Source organism: Delphinapterus leucas, chromosome 6, assembly GCF_059928025.1.
Source record: "Delphinapterus leucas isolate spDelLeu-1000000601 "Yukka" chromosome 6, BTC_Dleu_Yukka2, whole genome shotgun sequence".
Lineage (NCBI taxonomy): Eukaryota > Metazoa > Chordata > Mammalia > Artiodactyla > Monodontidae > Delphinapterus > Delphinapterus leucas.
In genome coordinates this window covers 118,069,350-118,095,461 of record NC_143134.1, presented here as the reverse complement: position 1 = coordinate 118,095,461, position 26,112 = coordinate 118,069,350, and the positions used below count along the sequence as shown (strand labels likewise).

General features: G+C 52.9%; 1 protein-coding gene across 1 annotated transcript in view; it reads right to left on the bottom strand.

The window, feature by feature from the left end:
* MIGA2 (mitoguardin 2) overlaps positions 1 to 22,784 on the bottom strand; it is a 28,362-nt gene extending 5,578 nt beyond the window's left edge. The window contains exons 1-11 of the mRNA XM_022578498.2: positions 22,706 to 22,784; positions 19,986 to 20,225; positions 18,886 to 19,096; positions 16,955 to 17,067; positions 15,908 to 16,025; positions 15,371 to 15,480; positions 11,116 to 11,233; positions 10,093 to 10,193; positions 9,397 to 9,512; positions 8,371 to 8,443; positions 8,135 to 8,221 (exon numbers count right to left, since the gene is read on the bottom strand). Coding sequence (XP_022434206.1) covers positions 8,135 to 8,221; positions 8,371 to 8,443; positions 9,397 to 9,512; positions 10,093 to 10,193; positions 11,116 to 11,233; positions 15,371 to 15,480; positions 15,908 to 16,025; positions 16,955 to 17,067; positions 18,886 to 19,096; positions 19,986 to 20,081 — 1,143 coding nt within the window. The 5' untranslated portion in view covers positions 20,082 to 20,225; positions 22,706 to 22,784. The remainder of the gene's footprint in view (positions 1 to 8,134; positions 8,222 to 8,370; positions 8,444 to 9,396; positions 9,513 to 10,092; positions 10,194 to 11,115; positions 11,234 to 15,370; positions 15,481 to 15,907; positions 16,026 to 16,954; positions 17,068 to 18,885; positions 19,097 to 19,985; positions 20,226 to 22,705) is intronic.
* Positions 22,785 to 26,112: the final 3,328 nt, after the last annotated feature.

Below are 26,112 nucleotides of genomic sequence, written 5' to 3'. Positions count from 1 at the left end.
CATGTGGGATCTTCCCGGACAGGGGCGCGAACCCGTGTCCCCTGCATCGATCAGCAGGCAGACTCTCAACCACTGCGCCACCAGGGAAGCCCAGCATGAGTCAGTTTTATAATCTTTTCTTTTTTTTTTTTTTTTGCCATGCCACACGGCTTGCAGGATCTTAGTTCCCTGACTGGGCGTTGAACCCGGGCCATGGCAGTGAAAGCCTGGAATCCTAACCACTAGGCCACCAGGGAACTCCCATTTTTATAAACTTTTTAAAAACTATTTTCATTAAGTTTTAAAGAGAATCTGCTAGGATGACCCTGGGCTGTGCCTTAACCTCCCCGAGCTTCAGTTTCCTCATATGTAAAAGTTGACAACGAAGCTGAAGATGTGGGCTGGCCCTTGCTGACATTTTTGATGGCCACTGGCATCAGCTCGTGACATCCCCAGGACACGCCCATCTACACAGTAGAGCACTGAGGCTTGGGGAGGCTTCACGTCTGGCCCCAGGCATAGCAAGGAGGCGGCCTGATTCCACAATTCCAGAGCCTGGGTGTGTGCAGGGGCTGGCGTCTTCCCAGACAGAGGCCACCCCAGGTCTGCTGCCTGGAAAAACCTGACAGGGCTGTCAGTTACCGCTCAGTCCAGGGCTGGGAGTGGGGTCTGGCGCTCAAGAGCTGCTAGATAGCCAGCCGAGCCTCTTCTTGATTTCTTAATCAAAATCAAGCCAAGGACTTCCCTGGTGGCGCAGCGGTTAAGAATCCACCTGCCGGGCTTCCCTGGTGGCGCAGTGGTTGAGAGTCCGCCTGCCGATGCAGGGGCCGCGGGTTCGTGCCCTGGTCCGGGAAGATCCCACATGCCGCGGAGCGGCTGGGCCCGTGAGCCATGGCCGCTGAGCCTGAGCGTCCGGAGCCTGTGCTTCGCAACGGGAGAGGCCACAACAGTGAGAGGCCTGCGTACCGCAAAAAAAAAAAAAAAAAAAAAAAAAAAGAATCCACCTGCCAATGCAGGGGACAGGGGTTCAATCCCTGGTCTGGGAAGACCCCACATGACATGCCACAGAGCTACTGAGCCTGTGCTCTAGAGCCCCTGAGCCACAACTACTGAGCCTTCGAGCCACAATGACTGAGCCCACACGCCACAACTACTGAAGCCTGCGCACCTAAAGCCCGTGCTCCGCAACAAGAGAAACCAGTACAACGAGAAGCCCGTATGCAGCAATGAAGACCCAACGCAGCCAATAAACAAACAAATAAATAAATAATAAATAAATAAAATCAAGCCAAGTCCTGTAGTGGTGCAGAGGCCAGAGAGAAAAAAGCCGAGCCTCCGGGCCCTTCTGGGAGCAGCCGCAGAAATCGGCCGTCCACTAAAGCCCCTGACACCTGCTGTAGCCTCACTTGCCCTTCTTCACTTGTTCGTCCTTTCACCCTCCTGGGGAGGCCACAAAGAACAGGCTAAGGGCATGGCTGGGCTCAGGCTGACTGGGGTTCAAATTCTGGCTCCACCCTAACCTTGCTTAGTGACCGGGCAAGCCCCTCTACCTCCCCAGGCTCACTTTCCTTTTCGGCCGAGCAGATGGAGACATCAGGATCAAATGAGCTACCGGAGGTGACGAAATGTGAGCGAAGCACCAGGCTCGCTGTGCTGCTCGGTAAATGGCAGCTGCTGGGAGGATAATGAGCTGTCCCTCAGAATCTGCAAAAGATTAGGTCCAGGACCTATGCAGATACCAAAATCTAGATGCTCAAATCCCTTTTATAAAAGGGCACAGTATTTGCATATAACCTAAGCACATCCTCCCCTGCACCTTAAATCATCTCTAGATTACTTATAACACCTAGTACAATGTAAATGCTAAATAAATAATTTGCTGGTGCATGGCAAATCCAAGTTTCGCTTTTTGGAATTTTCTGGATTTTTTTTTTTTTTTAGTATTTTCAGTCTGAGGTTGGTTGGACCCACAGATGCAGAACCTGCGGATGTGGAACCCATGGATACGGAGAGCCAACAGTATTCACGTTTATGGAGCAGCTGCCCTGTGCCAGGCCCTGGGCTGGGCACATACCTGTGCCAGGAGAGCGGGGCTTCTGGCCCTCGTAGGCATGAGGATGCAGGGTGATGGGGCCATACTGGGCAGGATGAGCCCAAGGGCTCTCGGGACCCAGGGAACAAATCAGGTGAGGTTCTCCTGGGGAAAGAGCTGGGACTCAGAAGGCAGGTGACCAAGGAAGAGAAGGAGGGAGTGGGACAGGGACTTCAGGATACTGGTATGTGTTCCACCTTCTACCCTGGGGGCTGGTACACAGGGGTTCATCTTTCCATTCATTAAATCCTACTATTTATTTATCATTATTATTATTATTATTTTTTTTTTGCGTTATGCGGGCCTCTCACTGTTGTGGCCTCTCCTGTTGCAGAGCACAGGCTCCGGACGCACAGGCTCAGCAGCCATGGCTCACGGGCGCAGCCGCTCCGCGGCATGTGGGATCTTCCCAGACCGGGGCACGAACCCGTGTCCCCTGCATCGGCAGGCGGACTCCCAACCACTGCACCACCAGGGAAGCTCAAATCCTACTTTTTAAAAAAAATTTATTTATTTTTGGCTGCGTTGGGCCCTCGTTGCCGCACGCGGGCTTTCTCTAGTTGCAGCAAGCGGGGGCTGCTCTTCATTGCAGTGGCTTCTCTTGTCACGGAGCATGGGCTCTAGGCGCGCAGGCTTCAGTAGTTGTGGCACGCAGGCTTCGGTAGTTGTGTCTCGCGGGCTCTAGAGCACAGGCTCAGTAGTTGTGGCGCACGGGCTTAGTTGCTCCACAGCATGTGGGATCTTCCTGGGCCAGGGCTCAAACCCGTGTCCTCTGCATTGGCAGGCAGATTCTTAACCACTGTGCCACCAGGGAAGTCCACATCCTACCTTTTGGTACTCTTATGTGCGTATTTTACAACAAGGTAACTAACGACAACAAAAAGAGTTGAGGAACAGCGTTCCAGGTGCTGAGCGGCCAGCATCTGCAGAGGCCAGATCAGGGAGGAAGTCTGTGAGCACCAGAAGCCCTGAGGCCACAGAGCAGAAGAGCTTGGTCTTTACACCAAGGGCAGTGGGAGCGAGGGTGGGTTTTAAGCAGTTGGGTGATGTGTCAGAGGTGACATTTCAGAACCATTACCTCACATTATGCCCAGCCCATGAGGAGGAAGGACTCAGAGGAAAGAGGCGGGTTCAAGAGCTTTGCTCAAACCCATCAAAAAAAAAAAAAGAAACATAAGCGGCCAAATAAACCTGAGAATGTATGCAACCTTGTGAATAATCCAAGAAACATAAAGTAACGGATGAAACAAAGATTAAAAACATTACAGGGACTTCCCTGGTGGTGCAGTGGTTAAGACTCCACACTCCCAATGCAGGGGGTCCAGGTTCAATCCCCGATCAGGGAACTAGATCCCACATGCATGCCACAACTAAGAATTCACATGCCACAACTAGGGAGCCCTGGAGCCGCAACTAAGGAGCCCGCCTGACGCAACTAAGACCCAGCGCAACCAAATAAATACATACATACATACATAAATATTAAAAAAAAAATTACAGGCAGACCTCGTTGATACAGCAGGTCTGGTTCCAGACCACCCCAACACAGTGAATATCTCAATAAAGCAAGCTGCATGAATTTTTTTGGTTTCCCAGTGTGTATAAATGTTATGTTTATACTATACTGTAGTGTATTAAGTGTGCAATAGCATTATGTCTAATAAGACAATATACATACCTTAATTCCAAAATGCTTTATTGCTAAAAAACACTAACCATCATCTGAGCCATTGGTGAGTCATAATCTTTGTGTTGGTGGAAGGTCCTGCCTCCATGTTGATGGCTGCTGACTGATCAGGGTGGTAGTTGCTGAAGGCTGGGATGGCTGCGGCAATTCTTAAAAATAAGACAACAGTGGGGCTTCCCTGGTGGCGCAGTGGTTAAGGTTCCGCCTGCCAATGCAGGGGACATGGGTTTGAGCCCTGCTCCGGGAGGATCCCACATGCCACGGAGCAACTAAGCCTGTGCGCCACAACTACTGAGCCTGCGATCTAGAGCCCGCAAGCCACAACTACTGAGCCCGTGTTCCACAACTACTGAAGCCCGCGCGCCGAGAGCCCGTGTTCCGCAACAAGAGAAGCCACCGCAATGAGAAGCCGGCACACCACAATGAAGAGTAGCCCCCGCTCACAACTAGAGAAAAGCCCGCACACAGCAACAAAGACCCAACGCAAACAAAAATAATTAATTAATTAAATTATTTTAAAATAAGAAAAAAAGGGCTTCCCTGGTGGCGCAGCGGTTGAGAGTCCGCCTGCCGATGCAGGGGACACGGGTTCATGCCCCAGTCCGGGAAGATCCCACATGCCGCGGAGCGGCTGGGCCCGTGAGCCATGGCCGCTGAGCCTGCACATCCGGAGCCTGTGCTCCGCAACAGGAGTAGGCCACAACCGTGAGAGGCCTGCGTACCGCAAGAAACAAAAACAAAAACAAAAAAAAAGAAAAAAAAAGAAAAAGAAAGACAACAATGAAGTTTGCCACATCTACTGACTCTTCCTTTCACAAACGATTTCTCTGTAGCGTGCAATGCTGTTTGATGGCATTTTACACACAGAACTTCTTTCAAAATTGGAGTCAATACTCTCAAACCCTGTTGCTGCTTCGTCAACTATGTGTATGTAATATTCTAAATCCTTTGTTGTCATTTCAACAATCTTCACAGCATCTTCACCAGGAGTAGATTCCATCTTGAGAAACCACTTTCTTTGCTCATCCATAAGAAGCAATTCCTCATCCATTCAAGTTTTATCATGAGGTTGCAGCAATTCAGTCACATCTTCAGGCTCCACTTCTCATTCTAGTTCTCCTGCTATTTCCACCACACATGCCGTTACCTCCTCCACTGAAGTCTTGAACCCCTCAAAGTCATCCAGGGGGGCTGAAATCAACTTCTTCCAAACTCTCGTTAATGTCGACATTTTGACTTCTTCCCACTAATCACAAGTGTTCTTAATGGCAACTGAAATGGTGAATCCTTTCCAGAAGGTTTTCAATTTACTCTGCCCAGATCCACCAGAAGAATCAATGTCTATGGCAGCTGTAACCTTACAAAAGGTATTTCTTAAATAATAAGACTTGAGAGTCAAAAATGAGTCTTTGATCCATGGGCTACAGAACGGATGTTGTGTTAGCAGGCATGAAAACATGAATCTTGTTGTACATCTCCATCCACCTTGGGTGACCAGGTGCATTGTCAATGAGCAGTAATATTTTAAAAGGAATCTTTTTTCCTGAGCAGTGGGTCTCAACAGTAAACCATGTTGTAAACAGATGTGCTGTCATCCAGGCTTTGCTGTTCCATTTATAGAGAACAGTCAGGGTAGATTTAGCATAATTTTTTTTTTTTTTGCGCTACGCGGGCCTCTCACTGTTGTGGCCTCTCCCGTTGTGGAGCACAGGCTCCGGACGCGCAGGCTCAGCGGCGATGGCTCACGGGCCCAGCCGCTCCGCGGCATGTGGGATCCTCCCAGACCGGGGCACAAACCCGTGTCCCCTGCATCGGCAGGCGGACTCTCAACCACTGAGCCACCAGGGAAGCCCCAGGCTGTCTTTTGAAGCCAGGCATTGACTTCTCCACTCGAGCAATGAAAGTCCTAGATGACACCTTCTTCCAAGTTCGTCTTCCTAGTCTTCCTAGTTCGTCTACATTGAAGATCTGTTGTTTAGTGTAGTACCTTGATTAATTCATCCACACTTAACTGTTTAACCTTGTACTTCTATGTTATGAGATGGCTTCTCTCCTTAAACCTCATGAGCCAACCTCTGCCAGCTTCAAACTTTCCTTCTGCAGCTTCCTCGTCTCTCTCAGCCTTCACAGAATTGAGGAGAGTTAGGGCCTTGCTCTGGATGAGGCTTTGGTCTAAGGGAACGTTGTGGCTGGTTTGATCTTCTATCCAGGCCACTCGAACCTTCTCTGTATCAGCAATAAGGCTGTTTTGCCTTCTTATCATTCATGTTCACTGTCACGTGTTCACTTAATCGCCTTCAAAACTTTTCCTCTGTGTTCACAGCTTGGCTCACTGTTTGGCACAAGAGGTCTAGCTTTTGGCCTGTCTCAGCTTTCAACATGCCCTCCTCACTAAGCTTAACCATTTCTAGCTTTTGATTTAAAGTGCGAGACATGTGACTCTTCCTTTTATTTGAAAACTTAGAGGTCATTGTAGGGTTATGAATTGGCCTAATTTCAATACTGTGGTGTCTCAGGGAATAGAAGGCCAAGGAGAGGGAGAGAGACAGGGGAAAGCCAGTCGGTGGAGCAGTCAGAACACACCCAACATTTATTGATTAAGTTCGCTGTCTTGTATGGGTGCGGTTTGTGGCACCCCAAAACAATTACAATGGACGTGGATGGACCTAGAGAGTGTCATACAGAGTGAAGTAAGTCCGAAAGAGAAAAGCAAATATCATATAATAATGCAAATATGTGGAATCTAGAAAAATGGTATAGATGATCTTATTTGCAAAGCAGAAATAGAGACACAGATGTAGAGAACAAATGTACGGATACCAAGGGGGAAAGGGGTGGGGTGGGAGGAATTGGGAGACTGGGATTGACACATATACATTATTGATACTAAGTATAAAATAGACAACTGATGGGAACATACTGCATAGCACAGGGAACTCTACCTAAGGCACTGTGGTGACCTAAATGGGAGGGAAGTCCAAAAGGGAGGGGATATCTATCTGTGTATGGCTGATTCTTTTTTTTTTTTTTTTTTTTGCAGTACGCGGGCCTCTCACTGTTGTGGCCTCTCCCGTTGCGGAGCACAGGCTCCGGACGCGCAGGCTCAGCGGCCATGGCTCACGGGCCCAGCCGCTCTGCAGCATGTGGGATCTTCCCAGACTGGGGCACGAACTCGTGTCCCCTGCATCGGCAGGCGGACTCTCAACCACTGCCACCAGGGAAGCCCTGGCTGATTCATTTTGTTGTGCAGTGGAGGCTAACATAGCACTGTAAAGCAACCATACTGCAATAAAAATTAATAATAAAAAAAAATTACAACAGTAACATCAAAGATCACTGATCACCATAACAAATACAATAGTGATTAAAAAGTTTGAAAAACGGCGAGAATTACCAGAATGTGACAGAGACATGAAGTGAGCCAATGCTATTGGAAAAACGGCACCAACAGACCTACTCGACACAGGGTGGCCACAAACCTTCAACTTGTAAAACACTGCGAAGCACAATGAAGCCAAAACACACACAATGAAACGAGGTATGCCTGTACTGATATCCAGTATTGGCCAAGATGTAAGGAGACACAGCCTTATACTGCTGAGAGGGGCTCAAGTTGTTAAGGCATTTCGGAGGGTAAACGGGCAAGATCTGCCAGCCTTGGAAATGTCTGTGCCCAAGACGCAGCCTTGCCACACCTGGGCTTTGCCCCACAGAAAATCCCACCGGTACCGAAAGAGGACTGATTATAAACAGACTGAGTATAATAGCGGTGTCTGTGATTCTGGAAAAGTCAGACACAACCCAAATGTCCATCCCTGGGAGGACCAGATTAACCAGAGCCGACCCGCCTGACACAATACTACACAACTTGTCCATCTACTGACACGGAAAGATGGACGAGATGGACTCTTACAGAACAAAATAAAGCTGCAGAACAGCCCGTAGAACACAAACCAAGCTTTGGAAGTTAAATTACAATGTTCAAAGATTAGAGTCTATGGAACCGAGTAGGAGGACATATATCAGATCGTGCACAGCGGTTCCCCCTGGCAAGTGGGGTTCCCGGAGACCCTGTACGGTTTGCATCTCATAATCGGCGAACTTTGTAAAACTGTGTCATGCTGTAATCAGAAATAAGAGGCAAGACAGATCCGTATTTTTCAGAATTAGCACAGGGAGCAAAAAAATCCAACCCTTTCCCTGCTCTCCTATGGCCTGCAGGATGAAGTGAGAGCTCGTCAGCTCGCTTTTAGATTGGGTTTTTTCTTTTTCTTTTCTTTTTTTTTAACAGAATTAAATAAAAGTTAGAAAGATAAAAAAAACAAACAACGCAGGGGGAAGAAAAGCCGAAAAGAGAGCCCCCCACTCCCTGCTACCTTCTCAGCCTTGGTCATCAGGCCCGTCACCATCTGCCGGCCAACCTCCCCAAAGAAATACTGGTGACTCTTGTCCTCCAGGAGGCCCTAAGGGGTGAGGAGGGAGGCGGTGAGCTGACAGGCTGGCGGCCCCCCCCAAGCCGCGGACAGGGCAGCACCGTGCGCTGGGCAGGTGGCCATCTGCGTAGAGGAGCCTGCTTGACTGCCCCCATCCCCCCATCGCGCCCCGGACCCACCTCGAAGGCTTGCCGCACACAATGCAGCTTGGCCAGAAAGTCCTGGTCACTGTAGCAGCCCAGCAGTTCTGTCCTGAGGGGAAGCACAGAGTCACAGCACCTGGGCCCCAGCCAGCGACACCCCCGTGGGGCCAGGGCGGAGCCCTGGGTGGCCCTGCCTCCACCTGGTAGTGTGACCATGGGCAGGTGGCTGCCCCCTCTAGGCCTCAGTTTCCCCCAAACCCGAGGAAGGGGCTGACAGGATGCTCCCTGAGGACGGGCTGCCTCGATGGCACTGGGCGCCCCTGGCAGGTGTGGTCACTGGGGGTCGGGCTGACCTCGGCCTCCTTTAGGCCCCAACCAGCAAAGGACCCTCTCTAGCAAAGGACCAAAATGGCCAAATTGCTCCCAAGGCCAGGGCAGGGCTTTCTGGGGCAGCTAGAGGTGCCCTGATCTGGGCACTTTATCCAAATCCCCAAGGCTTCAGCTGGGGCCTTTGGCCATTTTCAGTCAGTGAACTTTAAACACACATACTTAAATCTGGGACTCATGACCATCATACAGAACAATTAATTTAAGGTGGATAAGAGCCCTCAATATACCACACAGGAGAAGACTGAGGCTAAGAGAAGTCAGGAGACTTGTCCAGGGCCACACGCCACAAAGTAGCAAGACCTGGAGACAACCGGGGTCTGTCTGTCTCCAAAGCCTGGCTTCTGGACGGCTCCTTAAAGGAGTGTGTCAGAACACAGGGCTTAGGGACAGCGCCCACCGTGCTTCCAGGATTGGACCCCTTAGAACATGTACGAATGATTGTTATTTTAATTACTTATATTAATTAGTTATTGTCATCGTCAACCCTAGACCTGCCTGTCTTGTACCGGGGCCATCCTAGGGTCTCCGAAGCTGAGGCAGGAGCCACGGCCAGACCATCCCACCCTCAGCCTGGCTCAGCTGGGTCCCCACCAAGCCCTGCTGGCTTCCCCAGCCTCCTCCAAGGGGACAGCCCCCCCCCACCGCACCTGCCTCCTTCCCTCCCATGCTCACCTGAGGGTCCGGCAGGGCACTCTGCCCTCCTTCACCAGCTGCAGGGCCTCCTCGTAGGCGGCGGCAGGCCTGGAGAGTGGGCTCGGGTAATCTCCAACCTGCAGGGACTCAAAGAGCTGGGGGGAGGGTGGAAGCCTGTGTCAGCAGCATTGGCAGGCGGGGGCGGAGCCTTGGGGTGGGTCAAGGGCACCTGCCCAGGGGACTTCTGGCGGAGTACGCCAGGGAACGTCAGCAGGAATGCTGGCTGAGGGCAGAGGCCTGGGTTTGAGTTCTACTCTGGCTCTCAGCATCCCCATCACCGGGTGCCCTTCCGAAAGGGACCATCTACTGGACACACACCCGTGTCCTCCCATCCCAGGAAAGGACAGCCGCCTGGCACACGTGGCCATGGCAGGAAACTAACCAAGCAATGAGCACTCGGTCTGGAGAAGGGAGAGGCCGGCGTGGGCTGGAGCTGCTGGGGACGGGGACCCCTGCCCTCACTCATAGGACCTACAACCCCTGGTTTCTCAGGCTTCCCCATTCCAGCAACACTGAAGAGTCCCCCGGGGAGCAGCATTGGCGACCTCCAGATTCTGCTCCCATCAGAGGAAATGCCTTCACTTTCCCACAACCCAGTGCTCGCCCGCCAAGGAGCCACGCGGGAGCCCCAGCCTTCACCCCTCTCCCCGCAGCCATCCCCCCAACCCACGCCACCTCAGTGGCAGAGAAGAAGGAATCCTCCGAGGTCAGGCTGTCCTCATGGTCCGCCCGCAGATGCAGCGAGTCCTCGGTCAGGGGCAGCATGAGGGTCCGCTCTGGGCAGAGAGGGAAGGGAGGGGCTGAGCTGAGACTCCTGAAATCACCGATCGAGCTAAACGTACACCAAGCCTCCCAACGCCCGATTCTGGACGAATGACGCTGATGGTAGCAAAGCTCCTATTTTCTGTGCCACGTCCGCACCACCTGACCCTGAGGCCTGTGGGCCCTGAGCTCTGAGGGCAGGCTGTGCTGTGCTGTGTGGCCCTGGGCAAGTTGCTCCCCCTCTCTGACAAGCTGAAACAGCCTCTGATGCCAAAGGGCCCCTCACTCAGCACTTCCATCCCACCCGCTCAAGGGCGAGGGGGTCTGGACACTCAAGGGGACTTGGGAAAGGTTCACAGCCCTGAATGCCCCACCAGCCTTCTCTGTCACACGGGGAGGCCAGAGGAAGTGGGACTGCTTGGACTGGGACAGAAGTGGAAGATGTGTCACCCTGGCCAGCCCTCACTGGGCCTGTGTCACCACTGGAAGAGCCAGGGAGCCCGACACTCAGTAGTCTGATGTTCCCCCCTGGGGGCGGACAGCCCCCAGGGAAGGGCCCTGGGGGGTCACAGTCACCACACAGGGTCTGGCACGCAGCAGGCACTAGGAGAACATTGGCTGCTTGGCTGAATAACTTCATTCCATCTCAGTGATGTCACACCCCTTGACCTCAATGAGCCACCCTCCGCCAACCCGGTGCCCACAGAACAGGGCTCAAACCAAACACCTGGAACAGCCAGCAGGGGAGATGTTGACATACAAGCCCCAAAAGCCCGCTCCCAAGGGGATGGGGCAAGGCACACCGGCCAGGGACTCCCGGGGCCTCATTCCAATTCTGTTCCTGCCTGTGGGGCCTCAGTTTCCCCGTCTGTGCGGGGAGGCACTGATCGGATGAGGTCATGGGCCCTGGGGATCATTCGCCCCAGCCCCGCTCACCGAGGTCCAGCAGCATGTTGTCGGCCGGAAAGGTGGACCCGAACTCCTCCTGCAGATGGTAGGCCCGGTGCAGCAGGGACTCCAGCTTCTCCGCAAACTCCCTTCGCTGTGACTCTGGCTGTGGGTAAAACAATGACGGTCAACCCAGGCCCCCCAAGCTCCCCACGCCAACGGCCCCTTCCTTTACCATGATGGGGGCCCAGCCCCCAGGGAAACAGGGGACAGCTCTGAGGCCCAGCAGCAAGCACAGGTCTGGACTGAGCTGCCCCACACAGGAGCCACCGGCAACGCACGGCCAGTGCACGCTTGAGACTCGGCCAGTCCCACCTGACATGGGCCATAAGCATAAATACACACCAATTTCAAACAGTATCCCCCCGCAAAAAAAACCCCAAGACTACAAGAACATGAAATACCTCAGTGATTTTTCATCTTGATTACATGTTGAAATGATAATATTTTGGATATGCTAAACTATAGAAAATATATTATTAAGTCATTTCAGGGCTTCCCTGGTGGTGCAGTGGTTAAGAAGCCACCTGCCAATGCAGGGGACACGTGTTCGAACCCTGGTCCAGGAAGATCCCACATGCCGCGGAGCAACGAAGCCCGTGCGCCACAACTACTGAGCCTGCGCTCTAGAGCCCGCGAGCCACAACTACTGAGCTCACGTGCCGCAACTACTGAAGCCTGCGCGCCTAGAGCCCATGCACCGCAACGAAGAGTAGCCCCTGCTCGCTGCAACTAGAGAAAGCCCGCGCACAGCAATGAAGACCCAACGCAGCCAAAACTAAATAAATAAAATTTAAAAAGTCATTTCACCCATTTCCTTTTGCTTTTTAATGTGGTCTCCAGAAAATTTTAAATAAGATACATGACCTCCTACTGAACAGCACTGCTCTAGACCCGAACAGACCTGGTCCAGACCTTGGCGCCACCAGTTCCAAGTTGTGTGACCCTGAGTAAATAACTCCCTTATTCTGAGCCCCGGTTTTCTTATCTGTCAACTGAAGTAAGAGAACCTACTTCCTAGGATTTTAGGGAAAACGTGAATGAAATAAGGTATATAAAGTACTTCCTACAAGACTGGCCCATGGTGATGGCCAGTAAGTGCTGGCTATTATAATCAGAGGGCAGTTAGGAGCCCAGAAAGAGCTGGGTTCAACCCCACTGTTCCTATTAACCGTGTGCACTTGGGAAGGCATCGCACCCCTGGCACCACAGCCTGTGGCCTCAGTGACCTCCTCGCTGCCCTTGGCCTCCACATCAGGGTGTGGGAAGATGGGGGCACTGCTCCTTTGAACCCAGGAGCTTCTAGGCCAGGGGGCCAGGCACGGGCAGGCCTGACTCTGTTTTCCACAGAGGCTGCCAGATCCTGCAAGTACATGTAACCAGACCCTGGGGAAGAGACAAGGGCCAAGTCGGGCCTCAGGCCACTGGGAGAAAGAGGCGGAAGCACTCAGAGGGGGACAGTAAGATTGTAATGGCTGCCTTTCACTGAGCGCTAGCCCTGGACAGGCAACTCGCTGTTCAGCCTCAGGGCTTCCTTGAGGCAGGGATTGCCATGACCCCGCTTCACAGAGAAAACTCAAGGAGGTTATGTGGCCCAGTGCACCCAGCTAGAGCCTGGCGGAGCCCATGGGACCCCAGACCTGCTGGCCATCTTGCTTAGTAATGCTGCTCAGTGTGGCCAGCAGAGCCTTGTAGCTTTGGCAGATCTGCCAGCTCTTTCTCTGGGAAGCCACCTTGGGTTAGAGAATGGTTTCGTACATATGACACAAGTGACAAAAGAAAAATTAGATACACTGAACTTCATCAAAATTAAAAACCTTTGTTCTTCAAAGGACACCATCAAGAAAGTGAAAAGATTGGGAATTCCATGGCCATCCAGTGGTTAGGACTCTGCGCTTCCAATGCAGGTGGCACGGGTTCGATCCCTGGTTGGGGAACGAAGATCCTGCAAGCCGTGAGGTGCAGCCAAAAAAAAGGAAAGTGTAAAGACAACCCCCAGAATGAGAAAAAACATCGACCAAAAAAGTACAAGAAAAGCCTTCTCCTCCTTTCCCTGCAGACCCTCTCCTCATAGATCACTGTTAACAATCTCCTGTGGGGACTTCCCTGGTGGTCCAGTGGTTAAGAATCCACCTTCCAATGCAGGGGACACGGGTTCAATCCCTGGTCAGGGAACTAAGATCCCACATGCTGCGGGGCAACTAAGCCCACGACGCCACAACTACTGAGCCCTCGAGCCACAACTAGAGAGAAGCCCGAGTGCCACAACAAAAGATCCCACATGCCACAACTAAGACCTGATGCAGCCAAAGATATAAAAATAAATAAATAAATATTAAAAAAAAAATCTCTTGTGTTATCTGTCCAGAGGGAAATAAAAGTGCACATACACACCAGCAGTTACCAACAGGCAGATGTAGGCAAGGATGGATGTCTTTTTAAAAATGTACACATCAGCAGAAATTAGTACAACATTGTAAACCAACTATACTTCAATAAAAATAAATACATAAAACGTACACATGGGTCACGAATCACTATGTTATATACCTGTAACTTACATAATGCTACACATCAACTACATCTCAATAGAAAAAAATGTAGATATGGGTCACTATACACATTCTATATCTTGCTTTTTTCACTTCATAAAATATAGTGGAGAAGACAACCTAACAGCCCATACAGCTTTCCTTCAGCCTTTTATTTTTCTTCTTTGCCTCACCACGCGACTTGTGGGATCTTAGTTCCCCAACCAGGGATCGCACCCCCGCCCCTTGCATTGGAAGCACGGAGTCTTAACCACTGGACCGCCAGAGAAGTCCCTCCTTTTTTTCTATTTATTTTATTTATTTTTTTGGTGGGGGGGCGGGGGACTGCGTTGGGTCTTTGTTGCTGCACACGGGCTTTCTCTAGTTGCAGCGAGTGGGGGCTACTCTTCGTTGTAGTGCACGGGCTCTAGGCCTGCGGGCTTCAGTAGTTGCAGCACACAGGCTCAGTAGTTGTGGTTCACGGGCTCTAGAGCGCAGGCTCAGTAGTTGTGGCGCATGGGCTTAGTTGCTCCGCGGCATGTGGGATCTTCCTGGACCAGGGCACAAACCCGTATCCCCTGCGTTGGCAGGCAGATTCTTAACCACTGTGCCACCAGGCAGGCAGATTCTTAACCACTGCGCCACCATAAAGGCTGCCTAGTATTCCAGACCCCTACTGATGGGCATTTACAGTCTCCAGGTTTTCATCTTTTTTAACTATTACAAAACAATTCATCCTAGGACATATATTTAGTGTGTTTTGCACAAAAAAAATTTTATTTTGGCTTTTCCACTTTATCTCTCTTTTCTGATACTGAGATAAATATTCACTTATAGAAAACTTGGACTGTGCCAAAAAAAAAAAAAAAAAAACGTATAAAGAAAAGACAAGACAAAAGCTGTGTGACCCAATCAACTATGAACACAGGCTATTTCCCTCCAGCCCTTCAAGAATGCTTTTTTTTTTTTTTTTTGCCAAGGGGCATGCGGGATCTTAGTTCCCTGACCAAGGATCAAACCCATGCCCCCTGCGGTGGAAGTGTGGGGTCTTACCCACTGGACCGCCAGGGAAGTCCCCATTTTTTTTTTTTTTTGGCTGTGTTGGGTCTTCGTTGTTGCGCGCAGGCTTTCTCTAGTTGCAGTGAGAGGGGGCTTCTCTTGTTGCGGAGCGCAGGCTCTAGACACGCAGGCTTCAGTAGTGGTGGCAACATGGGCTCTAGAGCGCAGGCTCAGTAGTTGTGGCACACGAGCTCAGTAGTAGTGGCGCGCAGGCTCAGTAGTAGCAGCAGACAGGCTCTAGAGCGCAGGCTCAGTAGTTGCGGCACATAGGCTTAGTTGTTCTGCAGCATGTGGGGTCTTCATAGACCAGGACTCGAACCCGTATCCCCTGCATTGGCAGGCAGATTCTTAACCACTGCGTCACCAGGGAAGCCCCCCTTATTTTCTTTATGTAGTCAAGATGAGGCTGTAATCACCAGTGTGGTTTACTGAGTAATTACCAAGTACCAGGCATGGGCTAATGCACCTTACGTGAACTTTCTTACTTAGCTGGGTCAACATCCTGGTCAAGCGGAAGCTCCCATCCAGGACGACGTGATGGGCTGGCAGAAGGCAGCGCTGCTAGACGCCTCCCAAGCGTGACCCCCCACCAGCCACACCACCAGTCTTCTCGGTGGCCGGGGGTAGGAGAGACCCAGGGGAGGACTGCCTACCTCGGACAGTGCCTCTGAAGCGGTCTCGGGGTTCCGGAGGCCGTCCCCCCTCTGCCCCACGCTCAGCGCCTGCTCCCACTTCTGCAGAGCTTCCTCAAATAGCTCCATGCCTGAGTGTGGGTGGGGGAAACGGGAGAGAAGGGTGTCAGGCCCCCAGCAGAGGGAGAGCAGCCGTGCCCCCCCACCACGTCGCTCAAGAGGGAGCTCAGAAGAGCGAGGAGGCAGGAGAGCCCGGAAGGATGGGAACAGCCAGGACCGTGTGGACCAGGTCCTGACCCCTTTTTCAGGGCTGGCTAGCTTGCAGGTCTTCATTCAGACCAGATCTGTTCCTGGAGACTCTGCCCAGTCCAGAAATGGCTGGAAACCATTGAGCCGGGGACCTGGGGTGGGTGGTTTTGGAACTGGTTGAAAGCAGCACCCAGAAAACCCAGCCCAGGCTCCCGGGAGGAGGCCACGCTCCCCACTACCCTGCCCCGGCCGCGGGGGTGGGGCGAGCGCTGGGCAGGGGGTGCCCAAGGCCGGCCTCCTGGCCCGTACCTTGCATGTAGAGGCTCTCAGCATTGCCGCTGCTGGTGGTCACGGGCTCCTCCATCCCTCTGGTGTCCCATGGCCCCGAGCATGCAGCCACGGGGCTGGATGAGTTCACCACTACCATCTGGGTGCCAAGTAGCGCAAGAACCCGAGAATAAGGGATGAGGCCTTCCCGGACCCTTTGCAGGACCCCTGAGCCTCCCCCCCCCCCCACCACACGCCACGTGCCCTCTGCAATACCATCCCTGAAAACAGCCCCGGGCCGCAGTGGCGAGCCCTCGGCACAGCCTGCTTCTGTCAACTCCAAGCGCCTGAGGACGGGTCACAGAAATGGCCAAAGCAGGAGGAAACACTGAGGCCAATGCCCAACCCAGGAAGCTGCAGCCTCCTACGAAACCCACCCTGAGCTCCACTCCCGAAAGGCATGACCCCCTCCCTGCTCCGGGGCTACACTACAAGTGAGATAGGGAGGACGCAACGTGCACCCATTACATACGGGCCGGCAGGGCCCGGCTCTCACCCACGCATCTCTCCCACACGAGCAGCCACCCGCCTCCCAGGCGGGAGCAGAGCCAGCTCCTGCTCATGCCTGGGTCCCCAGGGCAGTGGCCGGCTCAGAGCTGGGGCTCAGTGCTCGCTGGATGAATGAACAACTAGACGAGTGAATGAGCCAAAGCCGTTCCCCAAGAGAAAATAAACTTCTTTGTCTTATTTATCTGTCTATCCTCAGCGCCTAGTAGTCTCTGACATAAAGCCGGTGCTTGCTCAGTGTCTGATGAATGAATGAATGAATGAATGAATGAGTGCACTTTCATGGGTAAGTATCTTCCCCAAGAGATCACAGCTTCTTTTCCGCATTTATCCACCTTTCCCTCACCAGTGCCCAGCACGCAGTGATCACTGACAATCTCTGGAAGTCTGCACGGATGGATGAGTGAATGAACCAACGAATGAATGGGTGGAACCTCTTCTCCCATCATCCTACCAGCCCAGAAGCCCCCGAGGGCAGAGACCGGAGCCCCAAGGCCGTGACAGGCACCCTGCTACCCTCACCGAGGCCAAGCTGTGGGAGGAGCCTGAGTGCTTGCTGGGCTCGATGGAGGAGATGCCGCTCAGAGTGTCGTTGCTCTTGCTACTGGGGCTCTGGACCCTCCGGCTGGAGTAGCCTGTGAGGAACAGGAGAGGGGTCACGCCAGCTTCCCACCCAGCCTTCGCACGGCTGCTGCCCACTCCGGATCCCTCTCCCCGTCTTCACCTGGGAGTCTGTCCTGACCTTCTAAGTCAGGGTGACAGCAGAGCACCCCCAGGGCGTGCACCTAGCAGCAGAGGGCTGGGCCCCTGCCCCTTGTCCTGCTCACTTCCGTACCCCTGTTACGCGGCGCAGGGCCTGGCCCGGAGGGGCCTGGATCTGCTGGGTTAAGCCTGAGAATGAGGCCCAGCCACTTCTCCCTCCTGACTCAGCTTCCCCTGTGTTGTTGACTGACTGACTGATCTGGAATTCTCCTCCTTCGAAAAAGGATTTGAGGTACCAACTTTTCAAAAGACATAGTTTTGTTTTGGTTTGGTTCTTTTAAGTGAGAAAAGTAGGGAAGGCAAAATAAGGTGGAACCAGAGATGGTGCTGGTACAAAGTAGGCAAGCAAGAGATTAGTCCAGAAATGACTCCAGGCTTCCAGTGGGGCCAACGCAGAATGGAAAGCCAGCTGTGCCAGCATGTCTCGCGGTCTTGTTCTAGACTGGTCTACAAACTTCTCTGTCCAATTGAAAAGACAAAAACTTCCCTTTTGCAATGATAATTCATAATTAAAAGTCATTGTCGGGCTTCCCTGGTGACGCAGTGGTTAAGAATCCTCCTGCCAACGCGGGGGACATGGGTTCGAGCCCTGGTCCGGGAAGATGCCACATGCCGCGGAGCGACTAAGCCGGTGCACCACAACTACTGAGCCTGCGCTCTAGAGCCCACGAGCCACAACTACGGAGCCCACGTGCCACAACTACCGAAGCCCGCACGCCTAGAACCTGTGCTCCGCAACAAGAGAAGCCACCGCAATAAGAAGCCCGCGCACCGCAACGAAGAGTAGCCCCCGCTCGCCGCAACTAGAGAAAGCCTGAGCACAGCAACGAAGACCCAACACCGCCAAAAATAAATTCAAATAAATAAATTTTTTTTTAAAAAGTCATTGTCACTTTGATAGCTCCATGCCTGAGTGTGGGCGGGGGAGACGGGAGAGAAGGGTGTCAGGCCCCCAGCAGAGGGAGAACAGCCGTGCCCCCCCACCACGTTGCTCAAGAGGGAGCTCAGAAGAGCGAGGAGGCAGGAGAGCCCGGAAGGAGATTTTGCCTCTTAAAACAAGTTTCTTCCAACATGAGAGCCTTTGAGGACTCCTTGCCTTAGAAAGCGATCTGTATACGGCATACACTGGGTTACTGGGTTACAAGATTAACGGGACCATAAGAGGCTTTTAAAGCCACACCAGCGACACAAAACAGGTCAGTGGCTGCCAGGAGCTGGCGGAAGGGGAAAGGGGCTGACTACCAAGGGCCCTGGGGGGATTTAGAGCAACAGTTCTTGATTGTGGTAGTGACTGTATGACTATAAGTGTTTGTCAAAACTCAAAAAAGGGTGAATCTTACTGTATGCAAAGAGAAAAAGAGGGGGATGGTGAGAATACCAAAAGGCTCAGGAACCATCTGGCCCTTTCTGCTCCTCAGCCAGGGCACTTCCATCGCTGGACGGAGGAGCTGCACCCCACCAGCCCACTCTCGACCCAGGGCTCCCAAAGTGTCCTCAGATAATGAGAACCATCGCTTCCAATGACATGTGCATCCGGCCACATCACCCAGCAAATCCTTACAATGACTTGCTTCCCAGGTGAAAGGGACTCAGCTTGGAGACAGGATGTCACTAGCCCAAGATCTCAGCTAATAGGGGTCCAGCTGAGACTTGACTCCAGGTCAGGCCCTTCCCCACCACCTCACACCTACCCTTCTTCACTGACGGGACCTTCCTGGCCATGAGGATGGGGAGGGGCGCTGTGCCCAGATGCTCGCCTCCCATCTCGGGGCCGACCTGCTTCTTCTTCCGCCGTCGCCTCTTGAGCTGATGGGCGGCCAGGGCCAAGGCCACAGTCCCCAGGGCCGTGGCAAAGAGGACCTTCCTGAGGCCTGGTGTCAACCGCAGCTGGGAGAAGGCAGACTGCAAGAAAAGAGGGAGGTAGCCAGTTACATCTCCCTGGGAGAGCTGCCCTGAGGAACACGTGAGGGGCAGGGACCGCATCAGGCCCCCAGGGGATACCTCCTGACCAGGAATGACTGAGAGGCAGCCACCTGCAGGGGGCTGTGGGGGTGGGAGTTGGGGGCCCTGGCCTCTGAAACCTGGATCACAGAGATGTAAAAGAGGGGGACGGGGGATGGCAAAATGACAAGGCTAGGAGATCATATCTGGGGTCCGGCAGGTGTCCCCAACACCATCGGTCAGGATTCTACCAGCTGAACCGACTGAGCACCTATGCCAGCTACCGCACCAGGATTTCACCTGTGTTACCTGTCCGAATGCCCATCATTTTCCAGGTGAGGCACCTGAAGCTCACATGGGTTAGGACGCACGCTTAAGGTGACAGAGAGGTAGAAATGGAACTGAGGTCTGCCCACCCCACTTCTCCACTCTTCAAAGACAATGACGTTCACTTTACCCGATGGTCCATCTGTACACTCCCCTGCTCCACCCTCACTCTGCCTGCTGGACTGGGAGCCCCTCGAGCGAGGCGGCATCCCACAGGGCAGAGCTTCAGGAAGTATCAAAAGGACTGGTCAGCCACAAACATTTAAAGTTGGCAGGCATTACTGACCTCTTTTATAAACTGAGAAACTGAGGTCAAGAGTCCACATAGGCCTGGGGTGGAGACCGGGCTTGGGACCCCAGACTCCTAACCCAGTCCTCCTTACTCTGCTCAAAGAGGATTGCCTGGGACAGCAATCACGAGGGCCCAACTTTCCTGGATGCTGAGGGACCCTGGGATGAGTGGCTCAGTGTTTCAGGGACCAGAGAGGTAAAGGGCAGGACCACAACCCACCCCGATCTTTACCTGCCCAAACGTCGTGTAAAGGAACACAGGGATCTCTGCCACCGTCATGGCCAGGGCCTGGATCATGGACATACCCTCAGTCCTCCGGAATGCCATGGCAGGATCGGCACCCCAGGCGAGAGCCCTCGGGGCCGAGAGCTTCCAAGGAGAATGTCTTCAACTGGTTGCTGGCTGGGTCCCGGGCACCATCCACGCCCCGAAAGGACAGGGACACACATACCAGAAGGTCCCTCCACAGAGCTGAGAGACAGACGACCAAGTCAGCCACAAGGGTGTGTGCATGTGAGCATAAAGAAACACACACAAGAGTGCTCTGGGGGATGAGGTGGGAGCAAAGCCCACGTGTGGAATGCGAGGCCTGGAACCAGGCCCCCACCTTCTGCACCTGCCAGCAGGAAGGTAGCCAAACGCCCCACAGACTTTCTGCCCACCTTGAGCCCTGGGAGAAGGCAGTGTCTGGCACGCTGGCCCAAGTGAGGACCCAGAGCCTGGGAGATGGATAGGTCGCTCTCAAACTTGGGGCTTTATACCACACTTTCTCAATCTTTTTAAACCCATGGCCCACGTGCTAAGCAAAAACCTTAGGCCTCTAAAGGGTCAGACCCCTGAGTGAGAATCATTGCATCTTTTCCACCTCCCACAAAACCAAGAATGTTGTACTTCCTGTGGACGTATTACGAAAACAGCAGGGTATTTCCTCAAATAATAACAGCTACTACACCGTATGTGGGTATTCTGTGCAGAGTTCCTTACATACATTATTTCATTGAATCATTACAATTCTATGAAGTAGATGTGATCTACCTCCCACACCCCTGCCAATTTCCAACGAGGAAATTGAGGCTCAGAAAAGCTAAGTCAGGAGTCCAAAGTCACACAGCTGGTACCAGGCGGAGTCAGGACTTGGACCAAGATCTAACGGACTTTCGACTCCTGTGCTCAACACAACCCTTTCGCCAAATCTGACATGGAGCAGGAAGTGGGAGCCTCAGCAGAACTACAGACTACAAGGGCAACTTTCCCCTGGGGCCTTGTGAGACCCCCAGGATACTCCACGGCCCATTCCAAGGCCAGTGAATAAGTGGCTTGAGCACATATAACCCAGTCCCCAAGATCCTTCAGAGAGCTCCCCGACCACCACCACCAAGGCCAAGGAGGCCTTCAAGGTCTCCTGGGACTTCAAACGAAATGACCACGAAGGCCAGATGGACCCTGTCTACCTGGGATGGCGGCCAAAGTCACTGGACTGGCACAAGAAACGGCTTATCCTCAGTGAGTGGGAAGGATGAATGATCCTATCAGTTAGCTCTAGGGGGTGTGTGTGTGTGTGTGTGTGTGTGTGTGTGTGTGTGTGTGTGTAGGGTAGGGGACATCCTGCCAGGAGGCTACAAATTGAGCGATGTGACCTCCAGTGGTCACAAGCCAGCTCTTTCAGCACCACCCCCAACTTGGCCCAAGCCTCAGAACGAACGACGGAAGACAAGAACATCAGAGGATCAGCGGCTACTATTTCCCAAGCACTTACTTTAACAGGCCAGGCTTGGAACAGGCTCCCCATGGAGGGTTTTAAGTCTAGTCACCCACAGAACCCTCAAGGCAAGCACTGTTTATCTCAATGATGGGGAAACTGGGGCTCCAAAAGGTAATCAAGCCTACCGAGGTCACTGAGTAAATGGCCAAGCCGGGATATGACCTCAGTTCTGGGGGACCCCAAGGCTTGGCATTTACCTGCAGGAAAGTCAAAAGCAGCCTCTGCTGCCCCGACTGAGGAAGAGTGGCAGGTGCCAGGTAATGACACCCACCCCAAGACAGCTTCACTCCAGGGATGGATCCAGATCCAGCCCAACCATACCCCATCCTTCCTCCTGGCACGACCCAGGGCTGAATGAGAGAAGCCTCCACCTCTTCTCTGTGACGACAAGACCATGGCAATGTCCCCCCACCACGTGGACACTCCTAATGTCGTCCCAACCTGGGAAAGTCACCTCTCCTGCCCTGTAACCTTGGGCAGTAACCTCCTCATTCCACCCCCACCAGGGCACTCACAACCTCTCAGCTTGGATGCCCACGCTTTCCATCCCGGACACCTTCTCCCCTGCCCTGAACCACCCCGTAAATGACTCTAGCCTGAGCACCCTTCATGCCGCCTTGACCCCAGCAATGTCCCCTCTGCCCAGTCTCCGTTCATTCCACACCGGTGGGACACCTCAGCAGTCTGACCAGGACCGGCACTGAGCACTCCCACGCTGGACCTCAGCAATACCCCCTTCTTCAGAATCTGCTCTTTCCATCCCAGACAATTCCTTGCGCATGCCCTGGTCAGGCCCCTTCCTCTCTTGCCCCGACCCCCGGAATATCCCTGAGGGTCGTCCAGGTGCCCACTGCCGCCGCCTTCCACAGCCCGCGCACCCGGTCCTTCCATCCCAGTACTTGCCCAGCGCGGGTCCAGTACCTGCGCCCCTGCTCCGATCTCTGCAATGTTCCAGGCCCGGGCATCTTCCCACTGACCGGGTACCTTCCGTTCCACCTCTCGCGCCGCCCACGGCCCGAGTACCTGCTCTTTCCAACGCTGGCCCTTCTAGTCCGGCTGAGCTGGGACACCTGCAACCCTACCCAGTTCCCCGCTCAGGGACGGCTCCCGCCCGCTGCAAGCCTCAGACCCGGACCATGCCGCGCCGCCCGCCTGCTCCGCGGGCTCAGCCCGGACCGCCGCCACTCACCCAGGATCCCATCGCTGCGGAAGGACAGCGTCTCCTTCCCCGGCGCCCGCGCAACCAACCTCGGGGCCACGGGGGGCGTTGCCTCACGCAGGGCCAACCTTTCTTTGGCCAATGAGTGTCGCCGAACTCCTCTGCACCGCCCCGGCCTCTGTGCAATTGGGTGGGTCACGTGACCAATATTATCTCACCCTCCCTTCTCCCTCTGTTCCTCCCCCTAAGTGCGGTTGAGGCGCGGAAGTGATTTTTTTTCTCTCCTGTGATTGGCCATCGAGATTAGATTGACCCGGGTGGCTGAGTGAGGCGGGGCCACTCTTAAAGGGATGAGGCGGAGCAAACAGGTTTCGAAGGCGCTTTGTGGAAGGAATTGCTGGTGGTCTGAGCTCTCACCTTTGGTTCCTCTGCCTCCACTGGTGCCCACACGGACAAGTTCTTCCCGCCCTTCGAGCGCCCACTTTCCAACGCCACCGCCTCTAACTTCCTACAGCATCCTCCTGAGCACTTGCCACTCTCCACTTTCTGGGGTTGTTTGCAGGAGTGCCACGCCTCCCCTACGAGACGTCGTCTCCCTAAGAGTTGGCGTCAAGTGATTCGGTTCACTGTGCCTTGCACTAAACACTGGGTTTGGAATCAGGCCTCCCTGAGTTGGAATCAAGCTCTGACACATCAGCTTTGTGGGGTTTACTCAGTTTACCCCTCTGTAAAATGGGAATGGAATTCTTGCCTTGCCTGAGTAACAGGGCTTTGGTGCTGATCATAAGAAAACAGTGTGGCAGCCCTTTCATAACCAAAGAACTGGACACATCTAAGTTTTTTTAGCGTAATTATCAGTAAGGTCACATTCTTTCATTCATCAACAACTAATATTTCTGTGTGCCAGCCCTTTGGCTGGACTTGGGAGTGCAGTGGTGGACAAGATACATATAATTAAGATACTTAATTACAATCTTACGTGATATTGCTCTAATGGTGGAAACTCAGGAATATGGGGATTCCCAGGGACACCTGCGCTCCCATGGGGAGGTGAGAGACTCCCGAAAGAAAGTGACGTCCAAACAGAAACCTAAGGATGACTAAGAGTCAGCTGGGCAGAGAGAAGAGGAAGGAGTGTTCAGGAACAGCATGGGCTGTGTGGTCCAGAGGCAAGAGCAAACTTGGCATGTTGTTTGTTTTTTTTTTTTTTTTGGTCATACCCCACATCATGCGGGATCTTGATTCCCCGACCAGGGATCGAACCTGTGCCCCCTGCAGTGGAAGCACAGAGTCTTAACCACTGGACCACCAGGGAAGTCCCCAAACCTGGCATCTTTGACTCAAGGTGGCAGAGAGAGAGGAGAGTGGTAGCTGATGAACCAAGGAAGTGGCAGCCAGAGCAAAGGAGAGCAGGCTCCACCATTGAACTGCCTGTGTCTGGGGCCAAATCCACTGCTTCCTCCCCTGTGTCCTTGGGCAAATCACTTAACTTCTCTAAACCTTAGCTTCCTAAAATGAGGAGAATGATGGTTTCTGAGCTTTTACGAGGACCTTAAGTGATTATTCACTTAAAAGTGCTCAGTGCTGGGCCTGGCGTGGTCTTAGGACATTTTGGCCATTGCTGTTAGAAAAACTGCAATAGCTAAGTAGAAAGCTAGATAAATCGATGCAACATACGGACTGGGACAGCTACAAGGTCGGGAGTAACTAGGACCTACTGTCTCCCTCTCTCTCTCTCTCTCTCTCTCTCTCTCTCTCTCTCTCTCTCCTTTACCCTGCTGTTTTTCTTCCCAGGATCTGACCTGTTATATATCTGTTTATCCAAGAGGGGAAGAGCCTTGTTTTGTTCACTGCTGCATCCATGGCACCTAGAACAGCCCCTGGCACATAGTTGGTGCCGATAAGGTCTTTCTCCTTGACCAAACCAGAGTCAGGCTCCTGTGAGCCAGCCCTCTGCTTGACTAGGTGCAACCTTGAGTTTCCATCTTGTAGAGTCCAGTTTTAACAAGAATTCTGCAGGGTCAGTTTAGTAAAATCCCCAACCCTGGGTATCTGATCACCCTCCATATTTGATCAAATTCTTCATCCTCCATCCTCAATATCTTATCCCCCTAGCCTGCCCTCCGCAAGAATCTCACTAGCCTTGACGTTCCCACTTAGTCATTTTCCATCCCCTGACATCCCCACTCTGCTCATTGTCTATAAATCTCCACTTGTCCTTGTTGTATTTGGAGTTGAGACCAATCTCTCTCCCCTACTGCAACAGCCCGCCCCCTGCACTAGGCTCTCTTGAATAAAGTCTTCCTTACAGTCCTTAGTAAGTATCATGAATGTTTTTTTCTTTAACCTTGCTCAATGTGGTTATTGAATGAATGAACATGTAACTACATTGATTTATGGCTCTTGAAAGATGATATGATTGTATGCTGGCTAAATAAATGATATAGTTAGCTACAGACAGACACTGGTAAATAAGTCAGTGATCAATACAAATAGAAATACGTAGTGAACACATAGAAACACACAAAGAAACACATAGAGATGATGAACTGCAGGTGTGTGAGTGACACAAAAGTTGATGATGGCTCCATGTAGATAATAATGCAGATCAGTAGTTCTGAACCTGTGGTGCACATTTAAGTCACCTGGAAGCTTTTCAAGACTCCACCTGCCGGGCTCCACCTGAACTGAGAGAACCAGGGCTGGGAGTGGGCCCAGGGATTTTTTCATAAACCTCCAGATGACTTGAAGCTCACTCCGGACAGACAGGCTGGGATAGAAGATGGGGAACTGGTATAAGTGCAGGGAGATAATCGAAGCCAGGAATCCAGAGGACTGAGCCAGAGAGGAAAGGGTACCAGTTCAGGAACAGAGCTCTCCACTGGGTAAGAAGATGGAGTTTAGAGGTAGAGAGTGGGGAGCAGTGGAAACAGGTAATAAGCCCCTTCCAAGCCCCATGGGAGGGGGGGAAATGTATGTGCAGGCCATCCTTTTGCCTGTTTGGGGCTGTGAGAAGCTGGTTCAAGGTCAGCACATGTCCAGGCCTGGAGGGTAGCACGTTCCTCCACCTGGGCTGAAAGGAAGCCCCTCTTTCTCTTCTCCTTCCTTCCCCTTAACCCCTGCACACACCCTCACCCAACTTTGGAGAACCAGAGGGTTTCCGGGGGCCAAACAGCCATTCCCCAGCGGTGGAGGACCAGTCCCCAGCTGGCCTATCCCCTGGCTCAATTGTCCTTAGTGTCACCAAGGTTGGGGCAGAAGAGGAGGGGGGGGCTAGAGAGGTCAAGGCGGTGGTGATGGTCGACACAGAAAGATCCAGGTCAAAAGACGCTGAGAAATAGGGAGCCAGAGGGCCCAGCAGGCCAGGAGGATGCGAATCGACAAAGGGAAGAGGCACAAATGGGCGGGGGCCATAGGACGAGGAAGCGAGAGGCCGG